This window comes from Muscardinus avellanarius (assembly GCF_963383645.1).
Source record: "Muscardinus avellanarius genome assembly, chromosome: 5".
NCBI lineage: Eukaryota > Metazoa > Chordata > Mammalia > Rodentia > Gliridae > Muscardinus > Muscardinus avellanarius.
The window spans coordinates 140,890,311-140,909,605 of record NC_137790.1 but is presented as its reverse complement, the minus strand read 5'-3'; the positions used below and the strand labels follow the sequence as shown (position 1 = coordinate 140,909,605).

At 57.8% G+C, this 19,295-nt stretch overlaps 4 protein-coding genes across 4 annotated transcripts; 1 reads left to right on the top strand and 3 right to left on the bottom strand.

The window, feature by feature from the left end:
* Positions 1–1,520: 1,520 nt before the first annotated feature.
* On the top strand, positions 1,521–7,321 carry LSMEM2 (leucine rich single-pass membrane protein 2; the record flags this gene model as incomplete). The annotated part of the gene is made up of 5 exons (XM_080696646.1): positions 1,521–1,542; positions 1,815–2,000; positions 6,738–6,845; positions 6,911–7,096; positions 7,200–7,321. The coding sequence occupies 5 exons, from the start codon at positions 1,521–1,523 to the stop codon at positions 7,319–7,321; spliced, it is 624 nt and encodes a 207-aa protein (XP_080552772.1).
* Positions 7,322–8,136: 815 nt separating this feature from the next.
* On the bottom strand, positions 8,137–14,646 carry IFRD2 (interferon related developmental regulator 2; the record flags this gene model as incomplete). The annotated part of the gene is made up of 12 exons (XM_080695776.1): positions 14,417–14,646; positions 10,740–10,859; positions 10,591–10,675; positions 9,987–10,111; positions 9,715–9,872; positions 9,506–9,556; positions 9,245–9,423; positions 9,060–9,165; positions 8,698–8,835; positions 8,493–8,621; positions 8,322–8,417; positions 8,137–8,217 (listed from the first exon to the last, which is right to left on the bottom strand). Exons 1-12 carry the CDS (start codon positions 14,472–14,474, stop codon positions 8,137–8,139), a joined length of 1,326 nt encoding a protein of 441 aa, XP_080551902.1. The 5' UTR covers positions 14,475–14,646.
* Positions 14,647–15,689: 1,043 nt separating this feature from the next.
* HYAL3 (hyaluronidase 3) lies at positions 15,690–17,408 on the bottom strand (the record flags this gene model as incomplete). Its single annotated transcript, XM_080695710.1, has 3 exons — positions 15,690–15,959; positions 16,063–16,152; positions 16,521–17,408. 3 exons carry the CDS (start codon positions 17,406–17,408, stop codon positions 15,690–15,692), a joined length of 1,248 nt encoding a protein of 415 aa, XP_080551836.1.
* A 736-nt stretch (positions 17,409–18,144) lies between these two features.
* NAA80 (N-alpha-acetyltransferase 80, NatH catalytic subunit) lies at positions 18,145–19,083 on the bottom strand (the record flags this gene model as incomplete). The annotated part of the gene is made up of 1 exon (XM_080695644.1): positions 18,145–19,083. The coding sequence occupies one exon, from the start codon at positions 19,081–19,083 to the stop codon at positions 18,145–18,147; it is 939 nt and encodes a 312-aa protein (XP_080551770.1).
* Positions 19,084–19,295: the final 212 nt, after the last annotated feature.

Sequence of the window (19,295 nt, the reverse complement as noted above, 5' to 3'; positions counted from 1 at the left end):
AGACTTTGTTTCAAAATAAAGAATAAAAAACAGGGCCTGGGTAGAGCTTGGAGGTAGAATGCCCCTGGGTTTGATCCCCAGTACCACACATACACAAAAAAATAAATAGAGTAGGGATGGGGAATGTAGCTCAGAGGTAGAACACCCCTGGGTTCAATCCCCAGTACCACAAAAATAATTATTTAAATAGGGCTGGGAGTGTAGTTCAGTGGTAGAGTGATCCTGGGTTCAAACCCCAATACCATAAAAAAAAAAAAAAGCTGGGCGTGGTGGCGCACGCTCGTAATCCCTGCGCTTGGGAGGCTGAGACAGGAGGATCGCGCAGGTTCGAAGCCAGCTTCAGCTACTTAGGCTCTCAGCCTCTAGGTTCCACCTCCAGTACCACCAAAAAAAAAAAAAGAAAACCCAGGTATGGTGGTGCACACTTGTATGCCCAGCATTCGGGAGGCTGAGACAGGAAGATTTGGTTTCGTGGCCAGCCTCAGCTACTTAGGCCCTTTGCAACTCAGTGAGACCCTGTTTCAAAATAAAGAGTAAACAGTAGGGCTGGGGTGTAGCTCAGAGGTAGAATGCCCCGGGTTCCATCCCTAGTACTGAAGGAAAGAAAAAAACTGAGCAGAAGGCCTCCATTTGCAGAGGCGACATTGGGGCTGAAAGAAGAGGAGCCGCGGGCAGGGAGATCCGGGCAGGGCGTTCCCGCACATCTGTGCCAGGAGGGCCCAGGAGGGGAACACGCTGGCCAAGCCTGAGGAGCGCATGGAGGCCGGCTTGGCGCAGCTGGGGGCAGGCGCAGGAGCCCACTCACAGAGAGAGGGCAGGAGCCCAGACCACCCCTCCCCTTCAAGGGCAGGTGGGGGCACAGGCTTGTCATCTCAGCACATGGGGGGCTGAGACAGGAGGAGTGCGGCTTCACAACCAGCCTCAGCTACTTAGGCCCTCAAAACTTAGGGAGACCTTGTTTCAAAATTGAAGAATAAAAATGGAAGCCGGGGGTGGTGGGCATGCTTGTAATCCCCGCGCTTGGGAGGCGGAGACAGGAGGATCGCGCAGGTTGGAAGCCAGCCTCAGCTACTTAGTGAGACCCTGTTTCCAAATAAAATAGAAAATAGGCCTGGGAGTATAGCCCAGAGGTAGAAAAGCCTCTGAGTTCCACCCCCAGTACCACAAAAGAGAAAAAAAAAATTAAAAACAGGCCGGGCGTGGTGGCGCACGCCTGTAATCCCCGCACTTGGGAGGCGGTGACAGGAGGATCGCGCAGGTTTGAAGCCAGCCACGTTGGCTTAAGAGACCCTGTTTCCAAAAAAAAAAAAAAATGTATAAAATAGGTCTGGGAGTGTAGCTCGGAGGTAGAAGGGTTTCCAGGAACCCCAGTACCACCAAAATAAATAAATAAATAAATAAATAAATAAATAAATAAATAAATAAATAAATAAAACAAAAGGGCCACGAGTGTAGTTCGGAGGTAGAAGGCCCCAGTATCAAGAAGAGTGCCAGCCCCAACGCAGGTCTGCACACTGACCATGGCGTCCCGTGCGCTGGGAGGTGTGGTGCCTGCAGCACTTGGGCACTGGCTTCAGGTGCCCACCACCTCAACTCCTAGGCTAGCAGGTCACCCCAAGTGGGCGCCACCCCGTGTGTGCTGGGAGGGCACCCAGGCTGCGGGAGGCTGAGCAGAGCTGCGCAGGACCTCCCGGGACGCCCTGGCCGCACGTGGGTGCCGAGGCCATTCTGGAGGAAGGGGCGTGCTCCTGGCAGAGCGCCGTGGCAGGTATGGTCCAGGCTGCCCCGTGTGGCTGCTGCACCCTACTCTGCAGAGAGCTGCCCCTCTAAAAATAGCCGGCGGGCTGAGCTCAGGCCTATTTTAGGCCGGGGCTGGGAGGTGGCCAGGCCTTCCCCCGAGACCAGAGGAGCCACTGCCGCTTTGCCCAACGCTGGAACTGCCGGGTCCCTCATCAGCCCCGGAACGCCACCGTTCGCCATGCCTGAGGAGACCCAGGAAGGTAGGGGCGGGCAGCCCCCGGGGGAGGGCAGTGGCTGGCGACCTGCACTGGGCACTGGGACGTAGACAGGCCTCTGGCCTCCACTCTCAGGCCTCCAAACCGCCGAGCAAGCCGGGCGTGGTGGCACAACTGTAATCCCAGGGCTTGGGAGGTTCCTGAGACAGGATTGCAGGTTCAAGGACAGCCTCAGCACCTTAGTGAGAGTTAAAAAAAAAAAAAGGTCCGGGGCAGTCAGGCGTGGTGGTGAACTCCTGTAATCCCAGCACTCAGAGGCCGAGACAGGAGGATCCAGGTTTGAGGAAAGCTTCAGCTACTTAGTGAGGCCCTTTACAACTCAGTGAGAACGTGTTTCAAAATAAAGAATTAAAAATAGGGCTGGGGGTGTAGCTTGGAGGGAGAATGCCCCGGGTTCGATGCCCAGAACTGCCCCTCCACACACACGCAAAGTGCCGAGGCTCGGAGGGGCCAGAGCAGTGGGAACCTAGGGGGCTGCAGGTCCAGGCTGGCCAGCTGCTCTGCGGCTGTGGCCCGCCGCCCACATCGTACTGTATATACACATGCGCACGCGCGCACACACACACACACACACACACATGCACACACAATTTTGGGGAGTAAAAGGGATTGAACCAAGGGGTAGCCTACCTATTTTTATTTTGAAACAGGTCTTGCTGGGTTGATGAGTCTCTACAGGTGTGGCTGTCCTCGAACCTGCGACCCTCTTCTCATTCTCCCAAGTACTGGGGTTACAGGTGTATACAACCACATTCTGATAAGGGAAAACATTTGCCTGTGTGTGTGTGTTGCTGAGTATTAAACCTAGGGGCGCTCTACCACTGAGATATACTCCCAGTCCTTATCTTTTTTATTTTCATTTTCGTGTATTGGTACTAGACATTGAACTCAGGAGCATTCTACCTCCAAGCCACATCCCCCCAAGCCCTTTTTTATATTGAAACAGGGTCTCATTAAGTTGCTGAGGCTGGCCTCAAACCTGTAATCCTTTTTCTTTTTGCAGTACTAGGGATGGAGCCCAGGGGCATTCTACCTTGAGGCTATACCCCCAGCCCTATTTTTTACTTTTTATTTTGAAACAGTCTCACTGAGTAGCAAAGGCCTAAGTAGCTGAGGTGGCCACGAACCCGGATCCTCCTGTCTCAGCCTCCCGAGTGCTGGGATTCCAAGTGTGCGCCACACCCAGCTCTGTGATCCTTTTTCTGTCTCAGTCTCCCAAATACGGGGATTACAGCTTGTGCTGCTGTGCCCAGCCCCCACCCCCAAAGGTAATTTTTTTTTTTTTGCAGTACTGGGGCTTGAACCCAGGGGCATTCTACCTACAAGCTACACCCTCAGCCCTATTTTTTATTTATTTATTGGTGGTACTTGAGGTGGAACCCAGGGGCTTTGTACCTCCGGGCTATACTCCCAGACCTATTTTGTATTTTATTTGGAAACAGGGTCTTGCTAAGTTGCTGAGAGCCTCACTAAGTAGCTGAGGCTGGCTTTGAACCTGTGCGATCCTCCTGTCTCAGCCTCCCAAGCGCGGGGATTACAAGTGTGCACCACTATGCCCAGTTTATTCTTTATTTTGAAACAGGGTCTCACTGAGTTGCAAAGGGTCCTACCAAGCCCGGCTCCAAAGAAAGTTTTTGATGGGTCTGAAATAAAATTACAGCAGAAGAGCTGGGCATGGTTGGCACGCCTGTCATCCCAGCACAGGAGCATCGCGCTCGCGGGCAGCCTCAGCTACTTAGGCCCTTCGCAACTGAGACCCGGTGCCAAAAATTAAAAAAGACAGCCGAGTGTGGTGGCACACACTTGCAATTTCAGCTCTGTATATATATATATATATATATATATATATATATTAAAAGAGACTAAAAAATAAGGTAGGAGGTGTAGCTCGGAGGTACAATGCCCGTGTTCCATCCCCAGTACTGCAAGAAAAAAAAATTATAACAAGTATAGTGATAAAATGGGCAGAGCCTGGACATACACATATTGGTCTCCCTAGGCAAAGAAACCAGCCAATCAAGAAAGGCAGTCTAACGCCGGGCGTGGTGGCGCACGCTTGTAATCCAGGCTTGGGAGGCTGAGACAGGAGGATTGCGCAGGTTCGAAGCCAGCCGTGCTGGTTTAAGAGACCCTGTTTCCAAATAAAAGATATAAAAATAGCTCTGGGAGTGTGGCCCGGAGGTAGAAGGGCTCCATCCCCAGTATCACCAAAAAAAAAAAAAAAAAAAAAAAGGCAGCCTAGGAGCGGGGACATGCGTAACTAGCAGGGAAGGCTCAGGAGATGCACAAAGGCTCAGGGTTTCATCCCCAGTCCTGCAAATAACAAAGGCAACTTTTCATCTCTCAAATTAGCAAATACATGTGTTCTTTTCAGTGGGATGCCTAACAAGAGCTATCTGGTATCCTTTTGGGGGCTGTGGACAGACCTTCTGGAGGACAATTTGAGGGTAGCTTAAAAAAGAAGGTTCTGCTGCGTTTCCTGGCCCACGCCTGTAATCCTAGCTACTCAGGAAGCTGATGGAGCGCTGCAAGCGTGAGGCCAGCCTGGGCAACGTGGTGGGACTGCCTCAAAAGAAAGGATAAATAAGCCGGGCGTGGTAGCGCACGCCTGTAATCCCAGCACTTAGGAGGCGGAGACAGGAGGATCACGCAGGTTCAAAGCCGGCCTTGCTGGTTTAAGAGACCGTGTTTCAAAAAAAAAAAAAAAAAAAAAAAAAATATATATATATATATATATATATATATCTGGGAGTGTAGCCCAGAGGTAGAAGGGTTCCATCCCCAGCACCACCACCAAAAAAAAAAAAAAAAAGGATAAATAGCTGGGCATGGTGGTGCACGCTTGTAATCCCAGCATTTGGAAGGCTGAAAGCGGAGGATTGTGTTTCGTGGACAGCCTCAGCTACTTAGTGAGGCCCTCTGCAACTTAGTGAGACCCTGTTTCAAATAAAGAATAAAAATAGGGTAGGGGGTATAGCTTGGAGGTCAAAGGCCCCTGGGTTCCATTCCCAGAACTGCAAAAAAAAAAAAAAAAAAAAAAGAAAGAATAAATCAGATGTGATGCCAGTACTTGGGAGGCTGAGACAGGAGGATCGCAGGTTCACTGCCAGCCTCAGCTACTTAGTGAGGCCCTGTTTCCTAATAAAAGGATAAAACAGGGCTGGGGGTGTAGCTCAGAGGTAGAATGCCCCTGGGCTCCATCCCAGTGCCCCCCCACACACACACACAAGTAGAATTGGGCATGATGGCACATGCTTGTAATTCCAGTACTTGAGAGGCTGAGACAGGAGGATCACAGGTTCAAAGCCAGCCTCAGCTACTTAGTGAGGCCTTCTGTAACTTAGTGAGACCCTGTTTCAAGATAAAGAATAAAATAGGGCTGGGATGTAACTTGGAGGTAGAATGCCCCTGGGTTCAAGCCCCAGAACCATAAAAAAAAAAATTAATTAAAACAGAGCTGGGGATGTAGATCAGCAGTAGAATGCCCCTGGGTTCAATCTGCAGTACCATAGAGAAAATAAGATGCGGGGTGATGGCGCACGCTTGTAATCCCAGCACTCGAGAGGACAAGCCCAGAGGATCGCAGATCGCGGACAGCCTCAGCTGCTTAGTGAGGCCCTCCACAACTTAGTGAGACCCTGTTTCAAAATGAAAAGAATGTAGCTTGAAGGTCAAATGCTTCTGGGTTTCATCCCCAGACCCACAAAAAAAGTCTCCTAGAGTGATGTTGAGTAAGAACCGAGTGTGCTGAAGAACACAGACCCGCTGCCGGCAAGAAAGGCTTCCTGGGAGCTCACAGGGCTGCATGTGCCCGGGAAGCGCAGGCACTCAGTCTGGCCAAATGACCCCCTTGCAGGGTCTTTTTTTTTTTGGTGGTACTGGTGTTCCTGGAAACCCTTCTACCTCTGGGCTACACTCCCAGACCTATTTTATATTATTTTTATTTTTGGAAACAGGGTCTCTTAAGCCAGCGTGGCTGGCTTCGAACCCGTGTGATCCTCCTGTCTCTGCCTCCCAAGCACGGGGATTGCAAGTGTGCGCCACCACGCCCGGCCCTCTCAGGGTTTTGACAGCAGATGGGGCAACACTGAATCATGGGTGCTGAGCACTTAGTCCTCCAATGCTGACCTGTTGGAAATGAGCAGGCAGAAGGATGCTTCGAAGTTCTTGAGGTGCTTAAAAGAAAACACAGAAGCAAGTTCAGTGTACCTCCTGCTGCCGTGCACAAAACACACCTGTAGAAGCCAGGTGTGGTGGCGCATGCCTATAATCCCAGTACCTGGGAGGCTGAGACAGAAGGATCACAGGTTCAAGGAAAACCTCAGCAAGTGAGATTCTCATCAACCTAGTGAGACCCTGTTTCAAAATAAAAATAAAATAGGGTGGGGCGTGGTGACGCACACTTGTAATCCAGCAGTTGGGAGGCTGAGACAGGAGGATCACGGTTTGCGGCCGGGTACTGAGGCCCTTTGCAACTCAGTGACCCTGTTTCAAAATAAAGAATAAAAAATAGGGCTGGGGGTGTAGCTCAGAGGTAGAATGCCTGAGTTCCATCCCCAGTACTGGGGAAAAAAAAATACTCCTGTGGAGGCACGGGTTCATCCTGGACTCAAACCGAGGGTCACTGCTGGAGTTACAGAGCACCTGGCCAAAGGCCCCAATGCTTGCAGCACCGGAGAGAAGGCAGGGTGAGCTGCAGCTAACTCAGCTGCTGCCCTGCAGACACCTTGGCGTCAACGCAGAGCCACAGCAACAGGGGGCAGCCGGTCGCCAACCACACAGAGGTGCGGCTGCACAGGGTGGAGTCCATCAGCGACCTGCACAGCGGAGGTGAGGGGCAGGATGGACGGGGTGGGGGGCTGGCGCGCCTGCGCCCTGACGTCGCCTCCCCGCAGACTCACTGCGTCCCTATCTGGCTGAAGAGGGCCAGGCGTGGGAGGAGCTGCTGGGAGCCCTGCCGCCCTCCCTGTGCACCCAGGCTGGCTGCAGCCTGGCGTGTGGCCGCGGGGGCTTCCTGGTGCTGCTGGTGCTGCTGGTGCTGACCTGCCTGGCGCTCGCCATCCTGGCCGTGTACCTGAGCGGTAGGGACAGGCATGGTGGTGGGCGTGGGGAGGCGCTGTGTGGAGGGGGCCCCAGCACCGGGCGTGGGAGGCCTCCGTGGTCCCCAAGCCCCTGCCGTTCCAGTGCTGCAGAGCGAGTCCCTGCGCGTCCTGGCCCACGCGGTGCGCACACAGGAGGAGACGCTGCTCAAGCTGCGCCTGGCCAGCCTCCGCCAGCTGAGGAGACTCAACTCCAGCGAGGCCTGAGCAAAGCTAAGAAGCCTCCGGACCTGGGCCAGGGTGGGGAGCGAAGCGGCCACCGGCAGGTCTCCCCCGCTGCCATGCTCCGCTTCCCCGGTAAGCCTTCTGCACACGAGCCTGCGTGCTGCACCCGCTGCCTCCTGGGCCTCGGCGGGCAGTCCCAGCCAGCTTCCTGACACCAAGGTCAGGGGATGGGCACCAGCCTCCTGGCTCCTAGATAACAGCTCAGGAGTCCAGAAATGGCTGCCCCCCCAGCCACACAGCTGCCAGGCCTCCCAGAGGGGTCCAGGCTCAGAGTCAGGGAAGGGTGACGGGCAGAGGCGGCCATGGAGGCCAGGGTGAGGTGGGGACCTGCTGGGCCCAGCCTGGAGTGATGGACAGGGCAGGTGGGCAGAGACACCCCAGAGTCAGGACCACGGAAGGCTGAGCACTCTGTTTAATGATTTCTTACAATCTTCAAAATCACCACACATATCCATTCCAGGGAGCTCCGCCTCTCCACCACCCAGGCGACATTTGTCCAGACACCTGGCGAGAGGCAGTGGGTCTCCCCAGGGGAGCGAGGCCTCAGAAAAGGAAGGAGCAGCCCCGCCTCCCTGGGACAGGCACACAATTGGCCCACCTGAGTCATGGCAGCAAGAGAGCGCAGGGCTGAGCGAGGGACAAAGGGCCAGGGTCCCGACTCTCCGACCCCACCCAGTGTCGATTTTTGGTTTTGTCATTAAAAAAGTAAAGTGCCAATCACTGGCAGAGACCAGTTCTCGCACTGTCTTCTGTTAAAAACACAGGCAAGGCGCGGCCGGCCTCTTGGGCTGCCCACCTCAGAGGATATCGGCCCGCTTGTCCCGCACGCGGCTGCGAGCCTTGGTCCGGGCTTTGAAGGCAGCGGCATTGTACAGGTGCTGGTTGGGGAGCAGAGAGAGGGAGCTGGTGAGCAGGAGGCGGGAGGAAGGCCCAGGCCTCCGGGGAACCGGAAGAGGGACAGCAGAGGCCTTGGGGTGCGAACCTTCTCAAAGCGTGAAACTTTGCAGGCCTTCAGGGCAGCGGCGTCCAGCATCAGCACAGGGCCCAGGCCAAAGATGTCACGGAGCAGCTCATTGTTCTGGGGACGAGAGGGCAGTGAACTCGGGCCAGTCCAGAGCAGCCGCGCCGGGCACCCCTCCCGTTCACCCCCCACCTGGAGGTGGTGGTGCATGCCGGAACCCAGCACGTCCTTGAAGGCGGCATAGATGCGGTGCCGGGCCCAGCTGTCCACGTAGAGCGCCTCGAGCCCGAAGCGGACAGTCTCCTCCTCCCGCTCGCCGCCCTGCGGGCAGAGGGGCCACATGGCTGAGCCGACGGCAGGCCCGGGTGCACGCGCAGGGCGCAGCGATCGCACACACCTCAATGAAGTGCAGCACGGCCCGGAAGGTGGAGCGCTGGCGCCGGCGGTCGGCCTTGGCCCGGCACTTGCTGCTGTCAGTGGCCAGGGTGCGCAGGGCGCCGCAGAGGGCCTCCATGTCCTCGTACACGAAGTCCTCCTGGGGGGGCGGTGGGCAAGCTGGGCGCTCTCCCGCAGGCTGCCCGAGCCTGTCTCCTCGCCAACACCCTCCTCTCCTCCACCTAGCCCTATGACCTGCCCGAGGCCGCGGGGACCTCTTAGGCCCCAGCCCAGCACCTCGCCCGGGCGGCTGCTGTGGCGCCCCCCTGCACCACCTAGGCCAGGCCGGGCAGTGGTGCCAGCAGGCACCCCACCGCCTCGCACCTCCAGATCCCGGGCGAGCTCAAAGAGCAGCGCGATGGCTTCACCGGCAGCGATCCGCAGGCTCACACTCTCGCTGGACAAGAGCTGGGGCAGCCGGGGCAGCTGCCTAGGGAAGGGGCGTCTAAGCCGCGCGTGCAGAGGAGGCCCGTCAAGGCCCCTCCGGTGCCCAGGCACGACTGCCCTACCTGCCGAGGATGTGCTGCACATGGGTGCTGGGGCAGATGGTGAGCAGCAGGGCCCAGGACTGCAGAGCAGCGCAGAGCAGGCCGTGCAGGCCGGCGGAGGCCCCGGGCGTGGGGGGGCTGCCTGAGCCGCTGGACCGGCTGAAGACAGCTTCCAGGCAGGTGAGGCAGGAGACCAGGTCCTGGGGCACAGCGAGGCAGGGCGGCTCAGGGCCAGAGCCGCAGGCCTGGGCGCTCTACCACCTACAGCTAATGGCACCTCACCTGGACGTCAGCAGCGGCCACGTAGCAGCCCAAGCCAAGAGCAGACGCACACTGCCGGGAGAAAGACAGGGCCAAGCCCGGGTCAGGGCGAGCCTGGGCGCCCAGCCGTGGGCCAGCCCCTCAGAGCAGGGCCTCAGGCGGGTGGAACCCACCACTTGACTTAGCGACAGGGCGCAGGACGGGTGGGTTTCGGGGCCCAGGACACTCACATGGAGCCGGGCAGCAGGGCTGGCCATGGTGTCAGTCAGCACGGAGACCAGCAGGGGCTGCAGGCTGTGGAAGAGCTCCTCACCCTGGGGGCCTGGGCCCAGCTGCACACAGAGCAGGCCCAGCACTGAGGCAGCCAGGGCCTGCTCCTCGCCCTTCCCTGCAAAGGCCTGCGGGTCAGCCACGCCCAGGCCACCCCAGCACTCAGGGTCCCCGCCACGCCCGGGCAGCACCAGGCCACTTAGGGTCCCCCGCAGGGCCACACCCAGTGGACCTTTCTTGAGGCACTTTTCCAGGGCATCGGCCAGCGTGAGGCTGCGTTCCAGCCAGAAGTCAGGAAGCAGGCGGGCGGCCAGGGCCAGGCGCAGGCTCTCCAGGGCACCTAGCCGGGTTTTGGCACTGGGGAATGGAGGGGCTGGGGTCATGGTGGGCATGGGACACACGCCTGAGAGATGGAGAGGGGAGGACCACAGGTTCGAGGCTAGCAGGCCTCAGCACCTTAGCATGACCCTGTTTCAAAACTAACCAAGGGTTGGGGGCTGTATGCCTCTGGTTTTTCTTCTTTTTTCCTTTTTTGCTGTACTGGGGATGGAACCCAGAGGCACTGTACCTCAGAGCTACACCCTCAGCCCTATTTTTTAGTCTTTCATTTTTTAAATAGGGTCTTGCTAAGTAGCTGAGGTTGCCCGCGAACCGCGATCCTCCAGTCTCTGTCTCCCAAATGCTGGGATTACAAGCATGCACCATCATGCTGGGCCTCTAGGTTTCATTTTGATCCCCAGTATCAAAATAAAAAAGAGGGATCACGTGGGCCAGCCCTCCCTTGGCCACACGTGGTGGGCCAGTGGGACCCTGGGCGTAGGAGAGGCCGGAGATACCTCCTGTCGGTGAGGCTGTCCACGTGCTCCTTCAGCTTTTCCTCCAGGTCCTCCTGCTGGCCCTGCTCATCCAAGGCGTCACCCCCTGCAAGGCAGGGGGTCAGCCTGTGCCCCGCCCTGAGCCCCTGCTCCGCCGCCACCCTACTCACCCAGGCCGTCCTCCGCCATGGCGCTGAGAAGGCTGGGGCAGTCGCTGGCGGTGCTGCGGGCCTCGCTGGCTGCCTCATCCTCACTGGAGCCCGAGTCAGCCTGGGCACTGCTTCGGGCACCTGGGGAATGTAAAAATGGGGCACATTTTGTTAGCCAGATGCAGTGGTGCCTGCCTGGTAAGCCCAGCTACTTGGGAGGCTGAGGCAGGGAGATCACAAGTTCAAGGCCAGCCTGGACAAATTTAGTGAGACCCTGTCTCAAAACAAAAAATAGGCCAGGTGTGGTGGCATGCTTGACAGGAGGATTGTGCTGGCTTAAGAGACCCTGTTTCCAAATAAAAATATAAAAAAAGGTCTGGGAGTGTAGCCCAGAGGTAGAAGGGTTCTATTCCCAGTACTACCAAAAAAAAAGTTTACCAGCCAGGCGTGGTGGCACATGCTTATAATCCCAGTACTTGGGAGGCTGAGACAGGAAAATGGCAATTCGCAGACAGCCTCAGCTACTTAGTGAGACCCTGTTTAAAAATAAAAAATAGGGCTGGGGGTATAGCTTGGAGTTAGAATGCCCCTGGGTTCCACCCCCAGTAAATACACACTCACTACACAGCTGGCTTCTATTGATATTCTGATACGGAATACCCTCTCTGATATGAGCAAACCAGAGCTGAGCTGGGCTGATGGAGGCTTGAGCCAGGAAGCAGGAAAGAGAGAAGGAAGTCTGTGCTGGAGAGCACTGGGAAGAGGCCTGGGTAACCTGGCGGGCTCCGCAGGCAGTGCCCCCGGGGGGTCAAGCCCGTTCTAAGGTGGAGACTGGATGCCAGGGAGAGGCTGTATGGTCCTAACTAGGCCTGTGACCCAGCCTGGATTATGCCCACATGGTTAGTGTGTCAGGCACAGGGGCTAGATGATAGTCAGGCAGACCTGAGGTTCAAAGCCCAGTTCCACAATTTTTGTGTTGCTGCAGTGCTGGAGGTCAAACTCAAGGCCTCAGGCGTGCTGGGCAAGACTCCACCACTGGGTCACACACTCAGCCTCCAATCCACATCTATTTTTTTTTTTTTTTTTGTGGTACTAGGGATGGCACCCAGGGGCAATCTACTTCCAAGCTACACCTCCAGCCCTATTTCATTCTTTACTTTAAAACAGGGTCTCACTGAGTTGCAAAGGGCTCCACCTGATTTTATCTCTTATTTTGAAACAGGATCTCGCTAAACTGCTGCAGTTGGTCTTAAACCCGTGATACTCCTGTCTCAGCCTCCCAAGTACTGGTAATGTAAGTGTACGTCATCACACCTGACCCAAGTCCACAGCTTAACAGAACTTTAACTGGGTCAGTTCTGAGACTTCAAAGCCCCCATTTCTACATGCAGAACTGCAATTGAAAACACCGTTTTCAGGTGGAACAGATACAAATGAGTGATTTGTTATGGCTCTACTAAAGGCCACACAACTCATCAGCCCTGGGAACAAAACCCAGCCTCCATTGGGTGTGTTGGGGACCCCCATATTTCAAATTTCAAGTATATTGTTGTGTGTGTGTGTGTGTGTGTGTGTGTGTGTGTGTCTTGAACACAAGGGCATTCTACCTCTGAGCTACCTTATATTTGGAAACAAAGTTCCACTAAATTGCTAAGAGCCTCATTAAATTGCTGAGGCTGGCTGCAAACCTGCAATCTTCCTGTCTCACCCTCCTAAGTGCTGGGATTACCCTATGCCTGGCCTATTTTTCATTTTGAAACAGATCTAACTTGTTGAGGCTAGCCTCGAATCTCTGATTGTCCAGCCTCAGCCTCCTAAACACTGCGATTACAGGCCTGCACCACCACACCCAGCTTCTCCTGTGGGTTCTGGCCTAGGCTGAGGGCTGACATTGGCAAGCGTGGCTACTGTGGCAAACCCTTGTAAGGTTCTGGTCACCAGGCTGGCCCTGCATCTCAGCCCCCAGATTCCTGAGTCTGACTCCACTTAGTGAACAGTTCAGCACCAGGCCCCGTGGAATTCACTGCTCCATTAAATATCCCCCACCTAGGGCCGGGCGTGGTGGCACACACTTGTAATCCCCCCCCCCACTTGGGAGGCGGAGACAGGAGAATCGTGCAGGTTCAAAGCCAGCTTTGCTGGCTTAAAAGACCCTGTTTCCAAATAAAAATATAAAAATAGGTCTGGGAGTGTAGCCCGAAGGTAGAAGGGTTTCCAGGAACCCCAGTACCACACACACACACACACACACACACACACACACACACACACACACACACCACCTAGCTGGGGTGGGGCAGGCACCTGAATCCCAGTACTTGGGAGGCTGAGACAGAAAGATTGTGGGTCACTGACAGCTTTAGCTACTTAGTGAAGCCCTCTGCAACTTAGTGAGACCTTGTTTCAAAATAAAGAATGAAATAGGGCTTGGAGGTAGAATGCCCCTGGGTTCCATCCCAGTATCCCCTCCAAATAAATAAATATCCCCCCACCTGTCAGGCATGGTGGTGCACACTCCTAATCCCAGTGCTTGGGAAGCTGAGACAGGAGGATGGAAGATTCATGCCCACCCAGCCTCAGTAACTAAGGACTTCCACAACTTAGTGAGACACTGTTTCAAAATTAAGATAAATAAATAAAGAGATAGATAAATAAATAGCTGGTCGTGGAGCAAACTTGTAATCCCAGCACTTGGGAGGCTGACATAGGAGGATAGCAGGTTAGTGGCCAGCCTCAGCTCCTTCGTGAGGCTCTCAGCAACTTAGTGAGACCTGTTTCAAACTAAAGAATAAAAATAGGGCTGGAAGTGTAGCTCAGGTGTAGAATGCCCCTGGGTTTCATCCCCACTGCAGTGAATTAAATATGTAAATTTTTTTTTTTTTTTTTTTTTGGTGGTACTGGGGGTGGAACCCAGAGGCTTTCTACCTCCAGGCTATACTCCCAGACCTTTTTTTTTTTTTAATATTTATTTGGAAACAGGGTCTCACTAAATTGCTGAAAGCCTCACTAAGTAGCTGAGGCTGGCTTCAAACCTGTGTGATCCTCCTGTCTCAGCCTCCCAAGCGCGGGGATTACAAGCGTGCGCCACCACGCCCGGTAAATATGTAAAATTTAATAAAAAATAAAAAATAAGCAAATTCCCCACCCAAGTCCCATCTGGGCAGTGGCCAGGTCACAGCTGTGCCTGCCAGGCACCCCATCCCAGCAGAGTAAACATATGTGTTTACTGCAGCGGGGCAGGCTGCTGGCTGAGGCTGATAAGCGAGTACCGCGCCTGCCTCCCGCTATAGGGTATTTAGTCACTCAGTCCCCGGGCCAGAATCGCCAAGCTCGCAATTCTCTACCTTCCCAAAGCCTCATGGAGCTCTGCCAGCTGCCCTGTCCCGTCCACCAAAGGACAAGAACTTGGCAAAGGGGGTGGCCGCGCGCTCTGTCCAGTGGGTCTGTCCACTCCAGCAGGCAACTGGGGTGGACGCGCGGTGGGGAGACAGAGGCCCGGGGTCACGGCCGAGCGCGCGGGATCGGGACAGGCGCGCACGTGGCCGGTGCGTGCCGGCGCCGTGCGGGCCTGGACAGAGCCCCGCGAGGCTGCGCGGCGCCGGGCCGGGCGGGTCGGGGGTCCCGCACTCCAGGACCCCGCACCCAGGACCCCCGCAGGGCCCGGGTCGCCGCGCGCCTCGGCCCCGCGCCCCGCTCACCTCCTCCGCGGCGCTGGCCGCCCTTGCGGGGCGCGTTGCCTCTCCGCGCGCGGGGCATGCCGAGGACCGGGTCGGGGGCGCGGGGTCAGGGGCCCGGCGGGCAGGGGCTCCAGCCCGGGGAGACGCCGGCCGGCGCGCCGCGCGGAGCCCGGGGCACACGACGGGAGCCGCTGGCCGCGCGCGCCACCATCTTCGCGAGGCGCCCCGCCCTGGCAAGCGGGCCGCTGGGAAGGCGAGTCCAGGCCCCGGCGCTTAGACCCACGTCCCCGCGGCGGAAACTACCATTCCCAGGGAGCTGCGCGCGCAGACGAGGGCGGTGGCTGCGCGCAGGGCACGACGGGAAGCGTAGTGCACGGAGCGCCGGACTATGCACCCACAATGCCCCGCGGTCGCCCCGCCCGCGGCTCTGCGCACGCGCTCAGCGCTCCGGCGGGAGCTCCGCGGGGTCCGCGTGTAAGGGCCCTAGAGGCGGGCGCGCGGGGGTCCGCGTCGGGGTCAGGGCCAGAGTCTGGGGCGCGGTAGAACAAAAACAGACAAAACTCAGGCAGTGAAATAAAAAGTGACTATGATGAAAGCAATCAGATGACAGCTGAGAGCTCAAGGACCCTGGACGGTGTCTCCTGTGACCTGCGGCCGGGGGTGGGGGTAGGAACAGAATCCCGGGCTAGCAACTCTAACCACCTGGAGCCCACTCGGCCTGGGCGGATTTCCTGGCAGGAAGAATCATGATCAGAAGCCTCTATTTTTTGTATTTTGGGGGGATGCTGGGATTGAAACCAGAGGCATTCTACCTCTGAGCTATTCCTCCAGCCCTGTTTTTTTGTTTTTGTTTTTGTTTTTGTGGTACTGGGGTTCCTGGAAGCCCTTAGCCTCCGGGCTACACTCCCAGACCTATTTTAACATTTTTATTTTGAAACAGGGTCTCCTAAGCCAGCGCGATCCTCCTGTCTCTGCCTCCCAAGCGCAGGGATTACAAGCGTGCGCCACCACACCCGGCTCCTGTTTTTTATTTTGAAACAGTCTTGCTAGGTCGATGAGTCTCACTACCTGCTGAGGCTGTCCTTCCACCTGCGATCTTCCCGCCTCAGCCTCCCAAGGACTGGGGTGACAGGTGCACCCCATGAGCTCCTGGTTTTATAAGCTTTTTTTCCTTCTTTCCTCCTGAAGGGAGGGAAATGGGGATAAAGCTGGGGTGTGTGCTTGTGAAGGCTGACTAAACTAAAAACAGCGAGAGCAGGAGAGGGTCCTCAGAGCTGGGCAGGGACTCCTGGCGTCATGCTGCTCCTGTGGGCCCAGGCCTGGGGTGCTGGCAGGTGGGCCCAGTCCAGCCCCAGTAACAGTGGCAGCTGAAGGACTTCCAGGCTCCAAGGCTGCCAGCTGGCTGAAGGTGCAGGAAGGCTTCCGTGTCTCCTGGGTCTTGCCGGGCACAGCGCCCGTGGCCGTGGCACTGCTGGTGACTGCAGGCCAAGGCTGCCTGGGTCACGTTAGTCACATAGGGGCCTAGGACGCCCACCAGGTAGTCATGGAGACGCCAGCACTGCTCCTGAGGGGAAGGGAAGGGACACTTGCATCATCCTGCTCCATGGCCTCCTGCTGGCCTCTCCAGGAGCCCAGCATGCTGCCTGGCAGGCAGGGGCAATGGTTACCTCGGAGCTGGAGAAGCCCAGGTCCCCCCAGAGCACCACGCCGGCTGTCCCAAGTGCTGCGCTCACACCAATGGTCTGCACCAGATCCTTCTGGAGGCAAAGGGCCACTAAGCCAGAGCTGGGCTGGCCGCATCCTCTGGCCCCTCTGCTTCGTGAAACCCTCTGCTTCGTGCCCACCATGTGAGCCCACTCCTAGAGCTGGGCCGCTGTGCACTGGCCCTGAGTGGCTTCCCAGGCCTCTACTAGGAGAACGGCTGCCCGAGATCAGGGCGCCGCAGCCTCCCTGTCTGCCTTGCCCTTCAGGGTCTTCCAGGGAAGAGGTGCTCCAGGACGACGGGGCCTTCTCCTCTGAACCCCTACACCAAGACCTCCCCCCAACTCCCCTCGGCAAGGCCTCAGGCCCGCAAGTCAAGGCCACACCTCTCAACTCAGACCCCTGGCCCTCGGCTCCCGCATACCTGCGACAGGAAGCTCCCAGAGCGCCGGTGTGTGAGGCGGCTGTAGGCCAGCACAGGCAGAGGCTGCGTGCGCCCGGCAAGGGCCACACGAAAGGCCTCCTGCAGGCGGTGTCGGACAAAGGCCTGATGGTGGGCGGGCGGCAGCCTGGGCGGGAGGTAGATGCTGGGGAAGAGGGCGCTGGAGGCCGCCCAGAGCCAGCGTAGTCGGGTATTGTGGGCGAGGGCGGCTGCACGGCAGCGGCCCGTGTAGTTGGAAGCCGCGCCGTGCCAGCTGTTGCCACACACTGGGTAACGGTAGAAGCCCCAAAGTCCACGGGGCCGCAGGGCCCGGCCCAGCCTCAGCGTGCCCTCCATCAGCGCGCGGGCCGCCTGCTCGAAGCTGGAGCGGGCTTTGTGGTGCTGCCCCTGAGGGCCCAAGCTAGGGAACGCCTGTCGTGCCCAATCCTGGGAGGCGGCTTGGTAGGCGCGGCGACGACCCCAGTTCCCCACCCAGAGTGGATACCACTCTTCCCAGTCCAACACCGCCAGGCCAGCAAAGCTGGGTCCTAGACTGTGGCGGATCTGGTGGGCAGCCTGTGCCAGGTGGCGGTCGAGGGGCACAGCCTGGGGGATGCCCCCGTTGTGAACTGTGCCCCGGGGCCCAAGGTAGGGATAGAGGCCCAGCTGGTTCTTGTAGAAGATGGTGATGTTCTGGCCACGGAAATTCTGGCCACGGTTGGCTTGGATCCCCAGGGCATTGAGCGGCAGGTGCACCCCAAAGTGGGTCCTACAGTGTGCTGAGGGCACATTCCACAGCACAGAGAAGGGCCGTTCAGGAGCCTGCAGCAAGGGCTGGCCGCTCCCCAGGCACAGGGCCACCCCCAGCACCAGGACTGGGCCTAGCTGCATGGTTGTGCCACAGAGCGGGAGACCTGCAGGAGAAAGGGAATGTGAGCTTAGGTCCTCTGCAGGCAGGGCGAGCTGGGACTGCGCCCCCCACTCCTCTCCTGGAGAGCAGGAAAGACTGGCTTCCCAGGGGTCTCCAGGACCTCTAAACACAGCCACACCTCAGGTTGGCCTGGGGGGCTCCCCAGGCCCTCCAAGAGCTCCCCACCCTCAGCCACACAAGTCCCCTCCTTTCCTTGGCCGATCCTGTCCCTATCCCAGCAGGCCGGTACCTCCTTGTCCCAGCATGGATCTGCCACCGTGTGCCCATGTGGCCCCTTGAATGGGCCTGTGTCCAGTTCCCCAATGTGATGCCCAGTTCAAGTCCTGACACACAGTAGGGACCAGTGAGGGGATGAGTGAATGTCTGGGAAGGGGACACAGCCAGTGTCACCTGGGCCTGGCTGGGTGGGAGGGGCAAGGGGCAGGTTCCCCATCAGTTGCCCCAGGGGCTTCTGCAGGGATAAAGCACCTGAAAATTGGGTGGGAATCAACAAGTCAATTATCACAGCCACACCCAATAGAAGCCTTTATTCAGCCACACTGATGGATCTGAGCCAGAGATAAGGGGCCTGGGGCCCCACCAGTACCCAGGAACACACCCAGGGTACAGCTGCTCTTGGGGGCCAGTGCAGTGTGGCTGGAGCTGTCCTGGGCAGTCCAATGACCCAGGAGGCCAGTGTCTTGTCCTGGGTGCGTTTCAGATATCTTTTTCCATCCAGAATATAGGGCACCCTTTCACATCTTGGTATTGTGTCTCCAGCAGGTTTGGCGGCAGGGGCCCCGCTGGAGATGGGGGTGAGGGGGGCTGGGGCAGGGGAGGGGGTGGCGGCAATGGGGGTCCCTTGAGGCCCCTCGGGGCAGCCTGGACGGTCTGGCTAGGGACCTTGCAGGGTGGCCGGGGAGTAGGGGCCCTAGGGAAGGCACGGAGCAGGGTGGGGGGCAGCCGTCGGCTGGTGAAGACCAGGCCCTGGACAGGCTCACCCAGCTGGTAGCCCAGATGGACGTAAAAGAGCAGCTGGTCATGAGTGGTAAGGTGCAGCCGGCAGAAGCCCCGGGCCCGAGCAAAGACCTCCAAGCCCTCCATGAGGCGGCGGCCAAAGCCACGGCCCCGCAGGGCCCGGGCCACCACCACCGTCTCCACTAAGAGGCTCTGGGGCCGGTCCAGCACCCGCGAGAGGCGGGCATGGCCCACTACTAAGGGGGCGGCCTCAGGCGTGGGGCCGGGGCTCAGCAGCATCAGGCAGACGGGGAAGGCATCTGAGGACTGGCCCAGGGAATGCAGGCGGGAGGCGCGGCTGCGGGGCCACTGGTCATTGATGAGGTCGGCGCAAGCGTCTAGGAGCTCAGGTCGGCAGTGCACGGGCTCCAGGGTCAGCTCGGCCAGCCGGGGGACAGGGGTCTCCTCTGGCTGGTGTTTGGGATCCAGGGTCAGCTCAGCTGGGTCGGAACTGAGGGTCATCTCTGGACGGCATGTGGAATCCAGGGTCAGCTCAGCTAGCCTGGGGCTCAGGGTCAGCTCTGGCTGGTGTGTGGGATCCAGGGTTAGCTTGGCCAGGTTGAGTCTCAGGGCCAACTCTGGCTGGATTGCAGGATCTAGAGTCAGCTCAGCCGGGCTGGTACTCATGATCAGCTCCATCCGGTGTGCAGGGTCTAGGGCAGGGGCCAGCTTGGCGGGGCCAGGGCTCAGAATCAGCTCTGGCCTACACCTAGGGTCCAGGCTCAGCTGAGTCGGGCTGGGAGCCAAGGTCCTCTCCTGTTAGGCTGCAGGTGGCTCAGTGCCCAGCTGGAGGTCAAGGCCCCGGGCTCCACGCTGTGGCATCTCCTCGGACCACAAGGACTCTCCTCCTG